The sequence below is a fragment of the Mastigoproctus giganteus genome, chromosome 5, assembly GCF_048544385.1.
Source record: "Mastigoproctus giganteus isolate SK-2022 chromosome 5, ASM4854438v1, whole genome shotgun sequence".
Lineage (NCBI taxonomy): Eukaryota > Metazoa > Arthropoda > Arachnida > Uropygi > Thelyphonidae > Mastigoproctus > Mastigoproctus giganteus.
Genome location: NC_143579.1, coordinates 198,703,877 through 198,724,018, shown reverse-complemented (window position 1 = coordinate 198,724,018; position 20,142 = coordinate 198,703,877). Strand labels below are relative to the sequence as shown.

Here is a 20,142-nt window from a genome sequence, read left to right as displayed (position 1 = left end):
ATGTTTTTGCCTCCTTTTTTTTTTTTAAATAAGCAATGACATATATGACAACATATATGTCATGATTCACTTTATTTTTCAAGGGATGTGACTCTACCACAGCATCACAAACAGTATATTCTTTAAATTAAAATGAGTCTACATGGCCTGGAAGATCCAAATATGATTGCTTTTAATTATTTTTTTTAAACAGGTCATGATATATATGAAAAATATATACATCCTGCTATATAGAGAAAATATATTATTTTATGCAATAATATAAAGTTTGCATATTATAAAAATAAATATTTTTATAAATACATTGCTGGCATAAATTCAAAATTCATTCAAAATGCATAAAAATTAAATTTAAATTATCTGAATAAAAACTAAGATAGTATTGTCCCCCCCTCCTCCACTATTATCTAGTATTGTTTTATAACCATGCTTGTTCATCCTCAGATGAAATGATGTCAAAACTGAGCACTTATGGTCAAGAGAGTAACTACTCTGTGGTCATATCAGTCAATAAGAGACAGCATCTTTATATTATGGTGTGGTGCTAAGTTTTTGTAACTGTGTGTGTGTGTGTATATCAATGTAATGAAGCCATTGCAGAACCAAGCATTTATAGTATAAAACATCTTGATGCAACAACCACTAAATGCATTCATACAAGGCCATAGTCACAGAGTAGTAACTATTCTATGGTCACAGCAGTCAATAAGGGTGAGACATTTGTACATCATTGCCTGCTGCGATGATCTTGCATGGTTTGGCATATACCATGTGAATCTCATCAGACCAATTTATTAAACTGGATCATGAGACATATGGTATGTCAAAACTTAACAATAAAAAATTAAATTTAATTAATACATGCAATATATATATATTTTTTTTATTAACAATGCCTTTAAGTTATATTTTTGAAAATATCTGAGGCCTCACCCAAAGAATCTATTTTTCTTAATATAAGGTGATTAATGTGTTAAATAAGGAAGATAATAATTAGCACAGAATGATGCTAAATTTTTGTTTTGTTTTTTACAATTGTTCTGTGGTGCAGTGTGCTCACATTTCAATTCTAATTACACATTTAAAGTCACTAAACCTGCTTTATTTATACTCCTTCAACACAGCCATAGTTTCTTTGCAAATCAAGCAAAAAACCTTTTTGTTGCCACTAAAAAAAAAGTAACTGCTCCATCCCTGTTCATTAAATACATAACACTTAAGAGTTGACTTTCTGTAAACTTGGATAAATTTTCAAACTAAAGAATAAATTTTAGAATTAACTGAAAATAAAGAAAATAAAGTTGTGCGCCTGACTCATTCAAGCAAGTAGACAGTGAATAGAAAATTTAATGTGTGGCAAAGTCACAGCAATGTGTAGTTAAAGTAATTCACAGAATCTGCTTCTCACTGACAGTAACCTGCAGAATTCACAGATTCTGAGAATATTGTGCTCAAGGGATATATGGAAAAATCATTGAAAGCTGATATGAGAATTGAACAATTTAAACCAATCTTCAGCTTTAAAGTGAAAAAAAAAAAAATCATTTAAGGATTTACAGCTAAGACTGCAGTAATTTTTTAAATTGTTTTTCAGGTTGTAAAAAATGTTATCTTGAGTCATAATCTGATTTGTTCATTTGCTTTTTAAAGTTTTTTTTCTTTGCAAATTTAATTTATATAGTATTCATCTTGTATTAAATATATAAAATGTAAATATTAAAAAAATGGATTGCTGAGGTGCTAAAAAAACTGAACTACTTACGGTCCATAACAGATGGGTTCCTATATATAAATTTTCTCTTTGGCAGATCATATCCACACAAAACTATGTAGTGTCCTGGTAAAACCAGATGCCACCTTACTTACAATTACATAATTTTACACAGAAACAAATTGGAAAATAAAATATTTTCAATAATAAATTTAAGATAAAAATAAAAACATTTTAATTCATAAAAGCATTTCAAAAAAAATTTTCTTTCATATGTACTTTTCTAAATAATTTCTATTTTACACAGAAACCATCTTTATTTAAATAGCAAGTAATGACAAGGAATTCTGAAATTCAAGTGTTTGTGTTAGGTAGAAAATCCAATCCACTTTAAAATACTTAAAGCATAGGCAATTACGAATATATATGTATGTATATATATATATATATATATATATATATATAAGGGGGGGGATATAGTCAATACAACACTTTGTAAAGTAAAAATATGATCATAATGGTTATAGCTCTCCCCTTTAAATTTCATAATCTAAGTGGGATTTTCATACTCATTGTTGAACTGAATGTGACTATTTCTGAACAATACAACATTTGTCTTTGTAACTTTAAAATATTATGACTGCAATAGTGGCCATAGTTTTTTTTTTTTTTTTTTTTTTGGCCTTCTGACCTTTCATAATCTAAGTGTTCAAAAATACTGATTTTTCATAAACCATAAAAAGGTGTGCTGCATGAGCATATGTCACACCCTCATGCAACAGTACTATGGTATACTGACTTAGAATTTTCTTATTTCTTAATAAAATGTCCTTTTCCCAGTCATTAATATAATACCCACCTTAAATATAAAATTATATGCTCACAGTTATAATGGCTCATGTTTTTATAAAAACAATATTTTCGTCATTTTTCTACAAATCAGTCCTGAAAGAAACTTCCTAAAACTTGTTCCATAATGAACTACAGCAGTGCTGAAAAGCAAGATATTGGTGATTTCAAGCCGTGCTGTGGGTCATTATGGGACATATACATGGGCTGGGTAATTAACAGTAAGAACAGGTATATGTATACTTGCATGTATACTGGTGCTAGGAGCATAGTAAATACATACAACAAATTAAGTACTGATTAAGATTAGGCATGCCAAGGCAAATAATGAGAAGCCTCCAGTTGAGAATGCCAAGAAAAGCAGCAAAGACATCTTTACTTATATTAACAGTAGAAGGATGCGACTGAATCACATTGATCCACTTGATGTTGATGGTTCCACTGTTGATGATTCTACATTCGCACATGAGAAATTCTTTAGTGAGGGGATGCCAGAAGTTTATCAAACTAACAGAGAGCTAAATAATTTTGTGATAACTGAGAGGAAAGTGGAAGAGAAATTGAAAAAAAAAAAAAAAAAAAAAGCAGCATGTGTTCCCTGTATGCACAAAAGATGTTTTATTTTATGTGAAAACACATATGGCAGCACTAGAATAAAACCATTTAAGTTTTTGAACAGTTTGATTGAAACTTACTTACTTAGGTTGATGTTGATCAAAATCTTGAGAAGCAGATTTTATTAAAGTCTGCATTTTATTTTTGCAAAATATTACTACCTGCTTTATTGCATAATATTCTGCTTTTATTCTTGCATAATATTACTACCCGCTGCTTACTCTACCGAATCAACGTTAGTGACTAAGTTGGCGTCATTTAGGAAGTGATGTCGTTTCCATATCTTAATATGAACTTACACTACCGATTCAACGTTAGTGGCTGAGTTAGCATTGTTAGTGCCATTTAGGCAGTGATGTCATTTAAAATCTAACAGCCACCTAATAGGAAGTGATGTAAATTCCGTCATTTCCATAAAAAAATTTCGTTATCAATCAACTGCATCATTTCCAATACCGTAAGAAAATTTCGTTACCAATCGATTTTACTCTAGTGCCACCATAGATGTTTTCACATAAAAAAGGCACCTAGAGCAGATGGGAATTATCTAATTATATTAAGGGAGGTGGAAAAGGAGGTAAAGAAAACTTAGCCATTATGAAAAAAAAAATTATGAGAGCACCTTTGGATTCAGGGGAAGTCCCTGTGGACTGGAGATGTGCCAATGTATCCCAATTCACAAAGGGGATCTAAGGGTGATATGAGTAATTACAGACCAGCTAGCTTAAATTTCATTATTTTACCTTAACTTCAGGTAAAATAATGGAATCACTGGGTAAAGAAGTAATGCAGGATCATCTAGACAGGAGTGCAGTTATACTTCAGTCACAGAATGCATTTGATAAGGGGGGGGATATTCATCAATATCACTGATATTGATGAAGGTATATCAAGCTTAATGTCAAAGTTTGCAGATGATAAAAACTCATAAGTTGACAGGAAGGTTGATGACAATAATGAAGGTATGCTGCTGCAACAAAGTCTTGAAAAATTAGGCAGATGGGCTGAGAAATGTCAACTGAAGTTTAACATTGACAAATACAAGGTACTGCATATGTGTAGCACTACACTGAAGTGGAAAATGAAAAGGACCTGGGGGGGGGGCAATTGTGTAGTCAGATATGAACTTCTCTGAGTAGTGCAGACTGGCTGTCTGGACAGCTCATGGGGTTTTGTCAATGATATACAGTTAACTCCGCTAGCAGAGTTAAGGAGGCAATTATCCCACTGTACTAGGCAGTGGTTAGGCCACACTTTGAGTACTGCATATGGGTCTGGAGGCCTCATTTTAGAATCAGCTGGAATGGGTGCAGAGAAGGATAACAAGGTTAGTTAGTGAAGGGAACAAAAGAGAGGTCTTACCAAGAAAGGCTTCAGTCTCCTGCAAATTGCTGTCTGGAGTTTAGAGGCACCTGATAGGTGATCTCTGAGGTATTTAAGGCTTAGAATAGATTGAGTAAGCTCAATGCTGATGGTAATCTTTCTCTTGTTCAGACTACACACGTGAGATGGCATAAATTCAAATTGAGGAAGGGTGGTTGTAAGACAGATGTATACTTCCAAAATTTCAAGGAAAAACTAGAAAAATTATTGGAGAGGATTGACAGGTGATGTGAGAAGTTTTTGTTTTTTGTTTTTTTTTTGGCTGATGCTTTATAAGCTTGCCTTCTTGGATCAATTGCCACTACTAACACTAACTTTCAAATAAAATTAGTGGCATGCACTGATAATTCACTAACAAAGAGCAAAAGGAAAGCTAGTTTGGCATATCAGTGTCAAAAGAAGAATGAAGTCCTGGCTTTATATCTTCCTTATCTATTCAAGCAATTCCTTCACTGGGTACAACTACATATTTACACAAGGAGTAATGTAAGTATAGATGTGTACTCAGTTCTTTGATCACACTTCTGTCTGCAGCTGCTGAACTTAAATGGAGTTATCACTACTGACCCACAGTTTGAAATTTTCTTAAAAGGTACTAAAGAGCACAGTAGAATCAGATTTTTTCATATTAAATATATAACCCACCTTTTAATATTATACAGGGTGTCTCAAAAATATACAGCATAACTTCAGGAATAGGTTCCTCATATGTAGACAATAAAAATATTTTATATCAACATAGTTCCGGAAATGCTTGGTTCCCGAGTTATTAACCGGAATGTCTTATCTCCTGCAGGTGATTTCCTTTATCAAGGTACTGACAGAATCTGGCGTGTTTCCATTCCGACCATGTACTCAAATCAGGAGCAAGCAGATATGCACTTTATGTACGGTTTGGTGGACGGTAATGGTCTGGAGTCTCATCGTTTGTGCCAAGAAAGGTTCCCAGAATGAAGATGTCCAGACAGGAAAACATTTGAAGGTATCCATTGCTGCCTTTGTGAACACGGGACCTTTACACCTCGTGCTGCCGACAGAGGATGACCAAGATCTACGACTCCTGAAGTAGAGGAGGAGATTTTGGATGTTGTGCATGCCAATCCTGGAATCAGCATATGCAGAATAGCAATGCAACTGCCTGTTCAACATTCAACTATTTGGAGAGTGTTGCAAGAACACCAACTGTATCCTTACCATCTGCAACAGGTACAGGCCTTGTCACCAGCAGATTAACCTACGTACATAAAGTGTATATCCGCTTGCTCCTGATTTGAGTACATGGTCAAAATGGAAAACCACCAGATTCTGTCAGTACCTTGTGATGAAGGAAATCACCTGCAGGAGATAAGACATTCCAATTAATAACTCGGGAACCGAGCATTTCCGGAACTAGGTTGATATAAAATATTTTTATTTTCTACATATAAGGAACTCATTCCTGAAGTTTTGCCGTGTATATTTGAGACACTCTGTATATTAAGAAGTGGGGTGGGTATTTTACCCTATACCATCACTGATGGGTTAAGGAAGATGGTTCTTGTAAAATTTATATCCTACCATACTAAAATAACATCAAGAGGATTTATATTTGCTTGGGTAAATTAAAATTTTTACAAATCTGCCATAAAATTATCTTTAGTAAAGAAATAGAGTAGTTTGAAGTGGTTATTAGTTTTAATTAATTTTCACTCCTTTAAATAATTAAAAAGTACATGAATTTTATGGTATGATGTTTATCTGATTTCTTTCTATCTTCTCTTAAATTGGATATGTATATGCATTCATCATAAGCTTACCAAAATATGAAAAAATAGGTGCAACAAAAAACAATAGTATCAAAGTGTATACTAATCAAGTTCACTGAAGTAAATTGGTGAGTGCTTTTATATAATTAAAAAGATTTATTATATGTAAACAGAGTAATTCATAAAAGACAACCATGTATATAGAATTAACTCCTCAGTGTATGGCTGGCCAATATGGCTACTCAGGAATACAAAAAAGTTGCAAACCCATTTTCGTTGCACAAGTTATTTTTTTTATATATAATGAGTTTAGAAAAAAACAATTAGCATAGGTCTGCAGTGGTTTTGGTCACTGAATAACTGTGTCCTTTAGTAATTCATGTATGTGGAGTTCAAAAATTATACCCATTTTTTCCCACCACACAAATTTATTGCAAAATGTCATTTCTTTTTCCTGTTTTTTTTTAAATAAAATATACAAAAAAGTTCATTTTTATTATTATAAAGTTTGTGAAACCGGCTACTGATTTTTTCTAATATAATTCAAATAGAAAACTTTGAAGTTTAAAAATATTATTATGGGAATGGCATCAGTGGAGTAATGGAAACACAACATGGTCAAGTAAATCAAGATTCACATTGTCAAACATTACAGAATTCATTAAAAAAAAAAAAAAAAAAAAATACTATGCATATATTTTGAGATGAAACTTGGTGTTCACAATGAACCATGGGCCCTACACAAAGGTTTCCATACCTGTTGTGAACAGTTGAGGAAATAGAGCCAAGGTTAAAACATGCATCTGCCTTTTGCTCCTCTCATTCATTAATATGATATAGTAAAGCATGGGGGGAGAGATAGACCCCCTGTGACACCCTAATTTCCTTTGAGACCTCTTGACATTCATATACAAAGGCATTGCTATGTCCCTTTCTAAAGATGACATCTTAGGTCTGATCAAATACTTGGCAGACCAGGCCAGCTTTCATTTTTAAACCATTCTTCCTCCAAGTCACAGCCCCAGCATGGCTGCAGTTGGTTAAGACCTTCTGGAATCTCCATTATGTGTGATACGAATAGATCACACACTGTAAAAGCAAGCCTTTTTCAGGCAATATGGATGTTTAGACTGTATTTTCTTAGCCACTGCTAGAAACAGATGCTTAGTAAAGCAAAAAGTTAGTTTATATGATGCTTAACTCAGAAAATGTATTTTTAAGCATCATATAAACTAACTTCATGCTTTACTATATCATATTAACTTTATAGCGTTTAATGAATTTACTTTATTTTACTTTGCTTTATCTGTCTATATAATATAAAGACAGAATTATTCACATCTTATTGTATTTTGTAACCATCAAGAAAAGTATATGGCATTCAAGGTACAAAAATGTATATGGCAACCAGAAAAATGGAGCCATTTTTAAATAAATTAAATGTACTTGAGGACATAAAATCCAGACTAATAAAAGATGAAGGAAAGGATAAAGGTGCCAAGCAACTGAAGGCTGGTTTCAGTAGTACAACAAACAAAAATTAGTAGTCGTGCTCCTGAAGTCAAAACTTAAATATATATAGGGTTTAATGTACATATGTACGTACGTATATATATATATATATATATATATATTATGAAATCATAGAATGAAAGTAAAAGTGTTAAAATGTGCTTCAGATCAGATTAATGCCATCAATTATAGATTAAACATTACATCAGTCTGTAATCTAATATTACTGTAAGAGTGTAAATTGTATGATAAAATTTTAGCATAAAAGTAATAAGCAGGCCATTAGACAAAAAGATAGCCTGTGCTGGTTTACTTTGCTATACCCTAGAAATAAACATATAATTAGCAATAAAATAAATATAAATATAAAATAGGGTCTGGGCTGATCAGTTCAACTTTTTGATGTTCATATCCTCAAACTAGTCCTAAGCAACGTGAGCAGTATGACATGGAACATTGTCCTGCTGATACAGGTATGGGCCTTCCCTGAAATGTTACCACAATGTAGATAATGGCATTATTATCCAAAACAACCAATGGTCCCAGGCCAGATCATGAAAAACAGCTCCAGACTATCATGCTGCCTCCACCAAACTTCACTGTTGGGACTATTTAGCAGCAATAGTTTTCTCTGGGTATGCACCACACCCAGGCACAACTGTCATACTGGTAGACAATGTACTATGGCCAAAGCACCACTTTCCATTGGTCTATGGTCCAAGGGTGGTAGTAGGCTTTACACCAAAATATCATACAACATCCTGTGCACTGTATAATTATCTCACTGATGGCCTGTGTGTGCTGTGACAACATCAACCTGCATTCTAGAATGTTCTTTGTTTCTGATCACACTAGAAAAAAGGTGATTCTTTGCAGGGCACTCCTTCAAAGAATATTTTTCAAAATAAAATACAGAATTAAAATAGTACTATGCCCAAAACTTTTAGCTGTACAGTCTTCCTCAGTAGTTCACAATACTTTAACTAAATATTAAAAACAGCAATAACTTCTTTTTAAATATCTCACCTCACTATCTGTTTAGTTAAAATGAATATGAAAAGTATACACAAATGAATTTCAAAGCTTAGTTTAAAAATCTATGCTCATTCATCTCAAAATGCATTCCAGTTGAAGTGTGCCTGTCTCCCCATCCTACAAATTAAATAAAACTGATTTCAAACTGTACTTAATTTTCTTGTTGGTGAAATCTCGAAGGAGTTGCATCTTTGAAGATAATTCATCTTACTGTAGAAATGAGAAAACCACTTCTTTTCAACTGCTTTTTATGGGAGAACAACAGAATGGTAGTTTATATTCTCTGAAGAAGTTTGTGTTTTTGGAAAACACCACAGTATTCAGTTAAGTGAAGGGGTGGGGGGGGTGTAGTTTAAATTTTGTAATTGCAGTGCTTCATTTATGAGTAATTTATATTCATTTTCTTTTAACTGGGACTGTTGCATTATCTAACTTTTGAGTGTGCACTATTTTTTACATGAGTGAAAAGTTTGGTCTGTCTCCCATTGCTCTTAAAACTATACTTATGATAATATGCACAGGTGTTTGATATGTCTGAATGACTATTTCACAGTTATTGAACCAATATATTTTTCCTGGCAATTTATCAGACAGACAACATTGTTTGAGTCATTTATTTCATATTTTTATATGAAATACATGACTTAAGAAATATCATGCAAAAACTGCACATGCAAATTGAAACATGTTCTGCTACTAAGTGAGTTGCAAACACATGAATTCCAATCAATATCTGGAAAGTTAAAATTTCCCATGAAATTTTTCCAATTTTTCTATGTTTTTCCAGTTTATGTCCCACTAGACTAACTCAATATTACACTGGCCTGTGTAATATTGAGTCAGTATTACACTATTATTACACATGCCAGTATAATACTGTAATTATACTGTTTTATAACCTAAGTGCTTCTTTCCAAAAGCATAACTTCTCCCCATCCCATCATGTCTATCTTTTCTGTACATATTACAATTCCTCATTCCACCAATAATTATAATGCTTTCGGCCTGGGGATTTGATAATGGTATTGCATCTTTGGCCACATTTAGGAGATGCAACATGATGTAATTTGTCACTTTATCAATAGGCTGATTTTTTCCTTGTCGAGAGAGATTGATGACTGAAATTTTGCCCAGTTTGCTAACACAAATTTCCATTTCCTACAAGGTTGAGCTAAAGGAGTCTTTGCTATCATTATGTTGCATACATGATTGGGAAGTGATCACTAGGATCATTTATAAAATATCCCTTTATGGTTGGGACCAGTACTGGAGAGTAAATTGAGAGATCTATTGCTGAGGTATAATTATCTCACATGTCCATTTGTGAGCTGGACATGTGTGCACTAGTACTGAGTATAGTTAGGTTTAGTGCTTCTAGAAAGCTTTCAATGAATTGACTCCGTTTAATTTAGGAGTGCCCATTAAAATCCCCTAACATAGATGTATCTGTATGAAGAGGTCTTCAAGATCTTTTAAGGAGTAAGTATGGTCTGGCAGTAGGTAGATTGAGACAAGTGTTATTGCAATATGGAGAGTTATATGAACAGAAATAGCTTCTATTTCAGTCTGAAGCAGAATATGTTTAGTTGGGATCTTTGAATTTATCAGGATTGCCACATCACCATAGGCAGCATTAGCTGTATTATGATCTCTTTGACAAAGGCAATAGTTCTTTACTGAAGGAAAAATTTGTGAGGTTAGGTAAGTTTCCTGAAGACAAAGGGCAACTGGAGAATATAGGTTAATTAGATCTTGGATATCATCTGTGTTGCAACAAAAGCCTCTGCAATTCTATTGTAAGATACAAGGCATTATTCGTATTTAGTTGACAGAGCTGTATCTAACTGCTTTTTGAAGGTGACTGGCTCATGACGTTCCAATTTTGGTTTATCTTTTTTTTGGCTGACCAATGTCCATTTTTCCTTCAGCATAGATTTCTAAAATAGGATCTTTCTGCAGAGATGTGTTATGTGTCCATGGTTGTGTCCTGAATATTTTTCATTGCATTTCAGTTTGTAATAGAGGGTTTATCTTCTGTATCTATATCTTTAGCATTTGTGGTTGGCTGCAAAGTGGAAGACATGTCTGGTGGAATTGTAACTGGTGTGTTGATGGCTTGATTGGAAGTTGGTGTTGAGAATGACTTTACTGATGGAGAAGATTGAGTGAGCCCAATCTTATATAGATTGGGTTCAAACTAATGTTCAAACTGTAACATTAGTTTGAACCGCAGTGGTAGAGGTGGTAATAGCAGTTATCTGCTTGAGTTGTTGGACAGTTGCTGCTTATGTGTGTATTACTGTAATTGGTGATATTTGTTTCTTTACTTCAAGATAGGTAACTTTATTCTCAGTTTTGTACTTCTGAATCATTTTTTCTCTTCTCCATGTTTCACAGTTTTTGGAATAAGCAGAGTGATTGCCTCTACAGTTTGGACACTGTAGAGACTGTGCAGAACATTCAGTTCTGCACAGTGGATATGATCTTTAGACCCACATGAAGCACATACTGCAGTCCCTTGCCACACTGCCTGTGAATACCCAAATTTCTGACATTTGAAGTATCTGATAGGTTTCAGTACATACGGTCAGACATGACAGTTCAAATATATGGCCTTTACAGAGGATGGTGGATTTGGCAAGTTGAACGTTAGTATGACGTTTCCGGTTGGAAGTAATGAACCATCCCTTTTAATTAGGATTCTCTTAATCTGAATAATGTTTTGATCTGCGAGTTCTTGTTTAATTTCTTCATCTGATACATATAGAAGATCCCATTCCATTATAACTCCCTTTGAGTAGTTTAAGGTGGCATGAGGGGACATTTCTATGGGAGTTCCTCCAAGTGTTTTCAATTTAAGAAATTCATCAGAGGGCTTGTGTTGTGTTGTTTCAACAAGCAGGCCACCTGATTTCAGCCAGTGAACCATTTTCAGTGGTGAGTCTCTAAACATTTCTGGTTCAGAAAAGGAGAGAGCTTACTGACTGGCCGATCGGTCAAGGAATGTATTATAAGGAAGTGAGGCCAGATATTCTGGTCTATATGCTTCTTTTGTCTTTTAGCATAGGAAGGGTTGTGATCTTCCTGCTCTCTAGAATGTGATGGGGCATTGATGGTCCATCTTTGCTCCTTTCCAATTAACTTTTCTGCCAAGGTTTCTGGCCCTGCCATGGGAAGGCAGTAGTAGTGCCTGGTGTAACCAAGTGAAAAGTAGTAGGTGTTAGTAATAAAATTACGAGAAACAAAGAAAGGTGGCTTTCCTTTCTTACTCTGTACAAGTACTTTGTTAACAAGAGCTGTTATTAAATAAATACATTTCTTAATGACAGGAACATAAATGAACTATAATTCACACTTCTAGGAAATTTCAGTGGAAGCACAGAGAAATTGTTCAGTCACAATTGCTTGCTCGCTGCCACATCTATTTATACTTCATATAAAAAATCTGAAAAACGAGATCATGTTTATATTTGTTTCCTGGTGTGCTGGCTCAATTATTGTACTGCTATCTATTTATACTTCATATAAACTATCCGAAAAACTAAATCAATGTTTATATTCAACAGTTAAAAATTTGCTTTCCCACTGTACTGTCATAAATTTATACTTCATATAAACAATCTTAAAAACTAAGTTGATGTTTCTTTTCGATTGTTAATGTCAGGCAGTATTTTTTTTTTTTTTTTTTTTAGTGTAGAAGTCACAAAGTAACTATACTCTGTGTTAGAGAAGTATTTAGACATTCCATCAAGCTAAAGGAGTTTCTGATGGCAAACCTGAGAAATTGTTAGACCTTTCTGAAGAAACTGAGGGGGAAAAAATATGAAACTCTTACAAATAAGATGGCTTTGACTGTTTAACATAGTATAACTAGGTAATAATTTCACTAAATGAATTGAAGTAGTTTTTTGAAGTTATTATTAACACAGGACTAAATGAAAAGGAAAAACTGATAGAGAAATATTGTTAATGGTCAGACAGAATTAAATTTTTCAAGAATGTATTTAGAAGATAGAGATTTCTGCAGATATTTTGAATGTTGCATATCTGCCCACCCACAAAAGGACAAACAAGGAATTCAAAGCAGGGGCTCTAAAATAAAATATATACAGTAAACCCCCGCTATTTGCTGTATCTGGTTTCGCATATTCGTAGTCACTAATTTAATATAAAACAAAACCTAAAAAAATGTGAATTTTAAAGCACTGTGAACATTTTCCACCATAAAGAGGGGCGTGCCTAAAATCATTTTGCCCTGTCAAAACAGCACTCAGTGGGTGGGAGGAGAGGGGGTGACACAATCATGAGCATGGATGACCCATTAATCCTTGTTTAGTATGTGTTATATGCTTGTCATGGAAGGTTTCATCATTTGCCTTTAATCGATAGTCATACTTTCGTATGACTATCGATTAAAGGCAAACGATGAAACTAATGCTCGTGTATAAATCACAGAATCCACGTGCTTTGAAGGAAAAAAAATAAATGAACATCTTCCAGTTTATTGGAAATCCAATAAAAAAGCTTGGGTAACAACTACTCTTTTTAGAAAGTGGTTTAATGATAGCTTTGTGCAAGAGGTGGAAAGTTACTTAGCTTCAAAATCTTTTCCTTTCAAAGTTCTGTTTCTTATTGATAATGCGCCAGGACATCCAAGCAGTCTAGCATTTGACCATCCAAACGTTGAAATTGTGTTTTTGCCACCCAACACCACATTGCTTTTACAACCCCTAGACCAAGGTGCGATTGCTGCATTTAAGTCCAACTATATTAGGAGAACTTTTACTGGCTTAATTGAAAAAATGGAAAGGGAATCAAACTTAACTGTAAATCAAAGTTGGAAAAATTATAGCATCACAGATTGCCTGAGCATCTACAATTAATGTGTGTTGGCAAAAATTGTGGCCAGAAGTGGTTGTTGCTAAAACAATCCCCAATGTCAATGAACTGGTTGCCAATATTAGCAATTGCGCAGGGAATAAAAAGTGGGGGCTGTGAAACCATCAATGCAACAGACATTCAGGAACTTATTGAGACTTGTGCAGATGAACTTACTATAGAAGAGTTATATGAATTAGTGACAAGGTCAAATGAGAACCAAAATGATCCTGAGGAGGAAGATCTCGACGTTGTTATACCAGAATTAAATAACAAATCATTAAAGGAAATCTTTAGCCTCTCCATACAACTTTCAGAAAAAGTAGTAGAAATGGATCCTAATTTGGAAAAAAGCATCAAGTTTAAACGAGACTTAGTACAATTACTCTTGCCTTATAGGGAAATTAAAAAGAGCTCAATTAAAAAATGAAGAAACAAACTTCGATTATGAGTTATTTTTTGCCCAGCAACCCATATTCTTGATATGCTTTTGAAATATTTGTTTGAAATTTCTAATAAATGTTGTCACATTTAACATTGGAATTGTTTCTTACTTTCATCCCTTATATAACACGTTACATTAGTACAGGTAGCCCTCGTATAACATGGTAGTTAGGTTCCTATAAAATCTTGTGTAGTGCAAAATAGTGTTATACGGAATTAAGAACCAATACAAAAAGTGGGGGGGGGGTCACGCTCCAAAGGCTAACAAAAATACACAATTTTTTTTATAACTATCAGAAACTTAATTTTTATTAAAAATAATAATAACTGAACAAACGTCTTACAAACTGTGATACATATATGTCAGATGATGTACATTCATTTAATTTTCTTCCTCTTCATTGCTGCTAGGCACACCCAAACAAGAACGTTTTCCCTGTTGTAGAATATTTTCACCTTCTGATCTTTCTTCTGCAGCATCTAGATTTCATGTATCTTCTGCTCTCTTTAAAAAATTAGTAATCTGGGTTTGTTTGCTTTTGCTTGACAGATCTTTGTAAATTTCGTGGTATGGAGCTAATTTTGAAGCTCCCTTTTGAACGTTATGCTACTTTCAGTTGAAGGATCTGCATTCAAAAAATAAGATTCTAATTGTGCGGCAAGTTTATGCCTTTCTATATGCTTTTTAGTGTAAAATTTGGGACTTCAGAATTTATCTGTGCTATCATCTTCTGAATTGATTTGGTTTACCTCCAATGCCATTTCCACCAAACCTGCTTCACCAGCCTCCTTTTTCTATCAGAAATTCTTGAACATCTTCAGTAGTCATATCATCAAAACCTTCTCCTCCTACCGACTTAGCAAGTTCTGCTATCACACCAATTCCGTTTTCTGCCAATTTGATTATATTTCATGAATGAACCGACTCTGGCAATACATTTTGCCAACATGCATTTAATGTTAATGGTTTTACTTCTTGGAATGATAAGGCTATGATTCCGATACAGTCTACAATTGAAAAATGTTTCCATGCCTCCATCACTTCAATAGATTTGGAATAAATTTTTTCCAAAATCCATTGTAACGATATTTTGATGTAATGAGTTTTAAAGGTAGATATAATGAATTGATCTAATGGCTGAATTAAAGAAGTTGTATTATGCAGTAGGAACATTACTTCAAGGTTTGAATCACTTAAATCTTTTGAATGGCCTGGCACACTATCCAATGGTAATAAAACTTTCAAATTTGGATTTTTACACTTCAAATAGTTTTCCACATCTGTCAAAAAACAATTTAAAAACCATTATTTAAATAAAGATGATTTTAATGAAGGTATATCAGGCTTAATGTTCAAGTATGCACATGATACAAAGGTTGGCAGGATTGTTAATGACAGTAATGGCAGTGTGCTACTGAAACAGGATCTAGGAAAGTTGGGCAGATAGGCTGAGAAGTGGCAACTGAAGTTAAATATTGACAAATGCAAAGTAAGGCATATGGGCAGGAGCAATCCCCAAAGAAACGTACCAACTGTGTGGTGCTACACTTGGGTGGTAGAAAATAAAAAAGACCTGGGAGTAATTGTGTAGTCAGATATGAAGTTTTCTGAACAGTGCAGACAGGCTACCACAGCAGGTCATGGTGTATTGTCAATGATATATAGGAATTTTACTAGTAGGGAAAAGGAGGTGATTATCCCTTTGTACAAGGCATAAGTACTACATACAGGTCTGGAGACCTCATTTTAGGAAGGATGAAGAGTTGCATGAGTGAGTACAGAGAAGGGCAACAAGATTGGTGAAGGGAACTAAGGGGTCCTCTTACCAAGAAAGGCTTAAGTTCTGCAAAGGATTGATTGATTGATTTTTATGAGGCAAAAACATCAAAGGTTATAATGTGCCAGGAATAATTTAAATTTACAAAAAAAAAATGAGATTTTGGTAACCTATTAAAAAGATTATCTCATCAAAAGTTGTATATATGTATATGTATAAATAAGTAAAAGGCAATATAAGAGTAAAAATATACTAACTATTTTATATACATCTATACGTATTAACAGCATTTAAAAAGTTAAAAACTGCTGACACATGGTCATTGTCAATAAAATCAGACTGAGTGTATAAGGCCCAGTCAGATGGCCAAAAGCAAAAAAATGTGCTCTTCCAAAATTTGACAGTCTGTTAAAACATGCTTGATAGATAGAACGGTGTCACATTGCTTGAACACAGGAGCATCATCAGCCCTCAACAGAAAAGAATATCTCAGATGGCTATGTCCTATGCCAATCCAAGCAAGAACTTGATAATGAAGCTGCCAAAAAGTACACAGAGGAATTTAAAAATTTGAAGAGCACGGATACGCACCATATCAAGTATGTCTTCCATATGTCTTCCTCTTTACAATCCCTGCACAGACTAGACCACCACAATTTGATTACAGGCTTAATTTGTTTGTTATCTGAGAAGTGTATAGGGGACTGACAGACCAAGATTATTTGTCGAGACTTGATTTGGCTGCATTATCAGCCAAATTATTTCTAGTAATGCCGATATGGCTGGGGATCCAATAGATGTGAATGTTGAATCCACCTTCATATATATATAGAGAGAGAGAGAGAGAGAGAGCATATCATCTGCTGAATCTGGGACAAAGTTAGGTACCTGCAAGGTGATCTGACTGAGGTGTATAAGGCCTTGAATGGGTTGAGCAGGCTCAATTCTGATGGGATTCTTCCTCTTGCTCAGATTATGAACCTGAGGGGGCATAAATTCAAACCGAGGAAAGACAGTTGTAGAATAGATGTGCGGAATTTGCCTTTAGCTAGTGGGGGTAGTTGATTGCCGGAACAAACTTCCATCTGTCGTTGTGGAAGTTGATAGCTTAAATAAGTTCAAGAAGGAACTGAACAAACTTTTAGAGGGAATGGATGTGAGAAATGGTGTGGTTTTTTTTTTTTTTTTTTTTTGGCTGATGCTACATAAGCTTGCTTTCTTGAATCACATGCCTCTACTAAATTGGCAGTTATCCAAGCTTTTTTTATTTGCTTATAGCATTTAATGCAGTAATGCATTTTTATTTACACCTTTCATTGCACAAGGATTAAAGGATCTGTAAACTAGCATAGGTTTTATCACAATCTCCTGATGCGTTACTGCACATAAGTAACATTACACAATCTTTTGATGTTTTAGAACTTGGTGCAGTTTTCTGATTTTGAAATAAACATTCTGTTCGGCATTTTTTTTTCCATCAAAGACATATCTCATCAGCATTGAAAACTTGATATGGTGCATATCCGTGCTCTTCAAATTTTTAAATTCCTCTGTGTACTTTTTGGCAGCTTCATTATCAGTTGATGCACTTTCCCCTCGAATGCTTATGTTATGTAACGAAAAGTGGTTTTTAAATTGCTCAAACCATCCTCTACCAGTATCAAACTCTGGGTTAACAGAAAGTTCTCCATTTTCTTTTAAATGGTTATAAATTTTTAGTGCCTTTTGCTTAATTACGTTGCCGTCTAATGGGATCTGTTTTTTAGTACTATCGTCAATCCAAATACTGAGTGCATTTTCACAATTATTGGCGCTCAGGGAGGAGTGGTCATATTTGCAAAAACAAAAGATTCTGCAGCAACAGCAGTTCTAATTTTCTGTTCATTTTTCTTTATGGTCTGGATTATTGTTTCATTTAAATTTAAACCTTTGCTACCTTTCCTGCTTTTTTAAGGCAATCCAAAATTTGTTTCTTTCATTCTAGAGAAATAAAATTTCTTTTGAGTGGTGCTGTTTTTACTTTCTTTAGGCATAATTTACATCTGGAATTTAATTCACAACAAAGAAATTATTCCAATCCGGTTCTTAAGAACAAAGTTTAATGATACATATCCGGAAAAATTTATAATTGATCAAATAAAAACAAAATAATCATACAAAAATCTTAAAAGTCACGAACTGCATACTTCAAAGTCACAATTTTTTATGGTCTCAAAAAAATACAGGTTCAATAACACAGAACCTAATAATTTCCCAATATTTTTTTTTTTTTTTTTTTTGCGTAACAACTAGCGAGTCAACAGTGGAGATTCACAAAAAAGAATGAAAATGTTGAAAAATTACATCTAACATAATAGCAGGGTTTTCCACAATTCTCTAACCGTGTTGTGCGAGGATTGCCACAATTTATCAATTGTGTTAGAGCGAAACCATATTGTAGAAGTACCGTGTTATACGGGAGTTGCCTGTACAAGGTTTTGATTAAAAATTATTGCAACAAAAAACTCTAGTTTCTCCATTTTGCATTATTTATAAGCATTTTGAGCTACGTCTTTAAAGTTCAGATGATGAGCTTTCCAAATTTGTATATATACACTGGGGATCCACTTTGATTTCTAAAAAAACTGCGTGCATGGGTGAACACACACACGCACACACAATTTCATATGGTGAGAAGTGATAATGACATTGCGGGCAGAATATTTTCCATTGGAGAAAAAAAAAAAAATATGAAAAGTTGGCAATTCTAAAGTTCATTCACTTATTTGTATGCAGAATATTTAAAGTTATTACTAGAAGGTGACTACGTTTTAAAAGCCTCTAGTCAAACTAAAATGAAACTTTCCATGCACATTTTCACAAATATGGATCTTTAAAATTTCATACTTTTTGTAAACAAACCTAGCACATTATCACACAACTGCTACTTAATAAGAATGTAGATGCTAATATCACAACATCTTCACTTCAAAGCTTTAACTTCGGAAAGTGCTCAACATCCACACAAATATATATCCCTGTTTCAACCATGGAAAAGTTCTTGTAGTCACTGCTCATAAACATGTTGCTAATCACAAGAATCAATTTACCTATCTTATACAGAAATATACCCTAAAATTTTACTAAGAAAAACTTCACTGCACTATGTTGATTTAATAACTATACTGGCTCACTTGATAAAAGCTGGGTAATGATTTTCTTCGGCTGCCTCAAAACTTTTTCTAATTAGCAATTGCAAAGATTGATGCCTCTTGCACTTTTGAATGCTGCTAGTGTAATAACAGATTAAGGACTGTTGTAAATAAACACTACTGTAAAAACGCACAAAATAAAACTAACACAGTGGAAGAAGGGAAGTAATAGAAGTTAACACAACATATTTCTTAGAGAAAAGATAAATAATTGTATTTAATATTAATTCTTTTCTGTCTTTAAATTACTGCCTTTAATAGTGTTTATTAATAACATAAAGCAAAATGAGAGAGACAAGCAGGAATGCTCTTATTTTTCTAAGAAATTCTTTAATTTTCAATTTCATACATTCAATTTTATATATTTTAAAACGACAAAAAATGTAGAAAATATGAAACTGTTTCGGCAGTTTATTTACAGACTGCTCAGGAAGGGGAAGGGAAGGAGGCTATTCCGATTATCTTTCCCTGTCTTCCCTTTGGTCTGGTACATTTTCCTTTTAACTCTATTTTTTGCTTTCAACTCATCCTTCAAAACCAATCTCCCATTCTCTTCTTCTACATCAATCTTTTGCCCCCCTTAGATTTGACATCTACCAAATTCCTTTCAACTCTGATATGTACTAGTATCAGCTATAATCACCAGATCATTTACAAACGTACAACTTCTTGGGTGTTTCATTTTTCACTGAAAGCACCAAACCTGTTATAGTCATTGGGTATACAAATTACCATGACAGCGAAATCACTCTTCAACTTACTATTTTCCTTCATACTATCCGATTTCCTGCTAGATCTTTAGCCTTAACCAGGCTAAAGTCTCTTTCTTCTAATGCCTGATGGACACTATATCCATCTTGCTCTTGGTCAGCCTCTGAACCTTTTACCATTCATTTTTGCTTCAAACAAGTGTTTAGCTAATCACCTTTCTCCCATCCCTTCTACACGCCCATATCATCTTTAGTTTTCTTCACTTACCATTAACAGGATATTTGTTTCCC

The 20,142-nt window shown here is 33.9% G+C and overlaps 1 protein-coding gene across 7 annotated transcripts in view; it reads right to left on the bottom strand.

Moving 5' to 3' along the window:
• LOC150085990 (protein GUCD1) overlaps nucleotides 1-20,142 on the bottom strand; it is a 272,649-nt gene that overhangs the window by 26,346 nt on the left and 226,161 nt on the right. For 2 of the 7 annotated variants that reach the window (XR_016546950.1, XR_016546949.1), the window contains exon 8: nucleotides 19,124-19,219. The exons of 1 other annotated variant lie outside the window; for it this stretch is intronic. Coding sequence is in view for 2 of the 6 variants with exons in the window: in XM_090373639.1 (XP_090229765.1) it covers nucleotides 1,763-1,837 (75 nt within the window). In the remaining 4 variants the exon portion in view is untranslated. Of the gene's footprint in view, nucleotides 1-1,761; nucleotides 1,838-19,123; nucleotides 19,220-20,142 lie in introns of those variants that run through there. 4 more of the 7 variants (XM_090373639.1, XM_090373638.1, XR_016546948.1 and 1 more) reach the window with 3 other exon arrangements.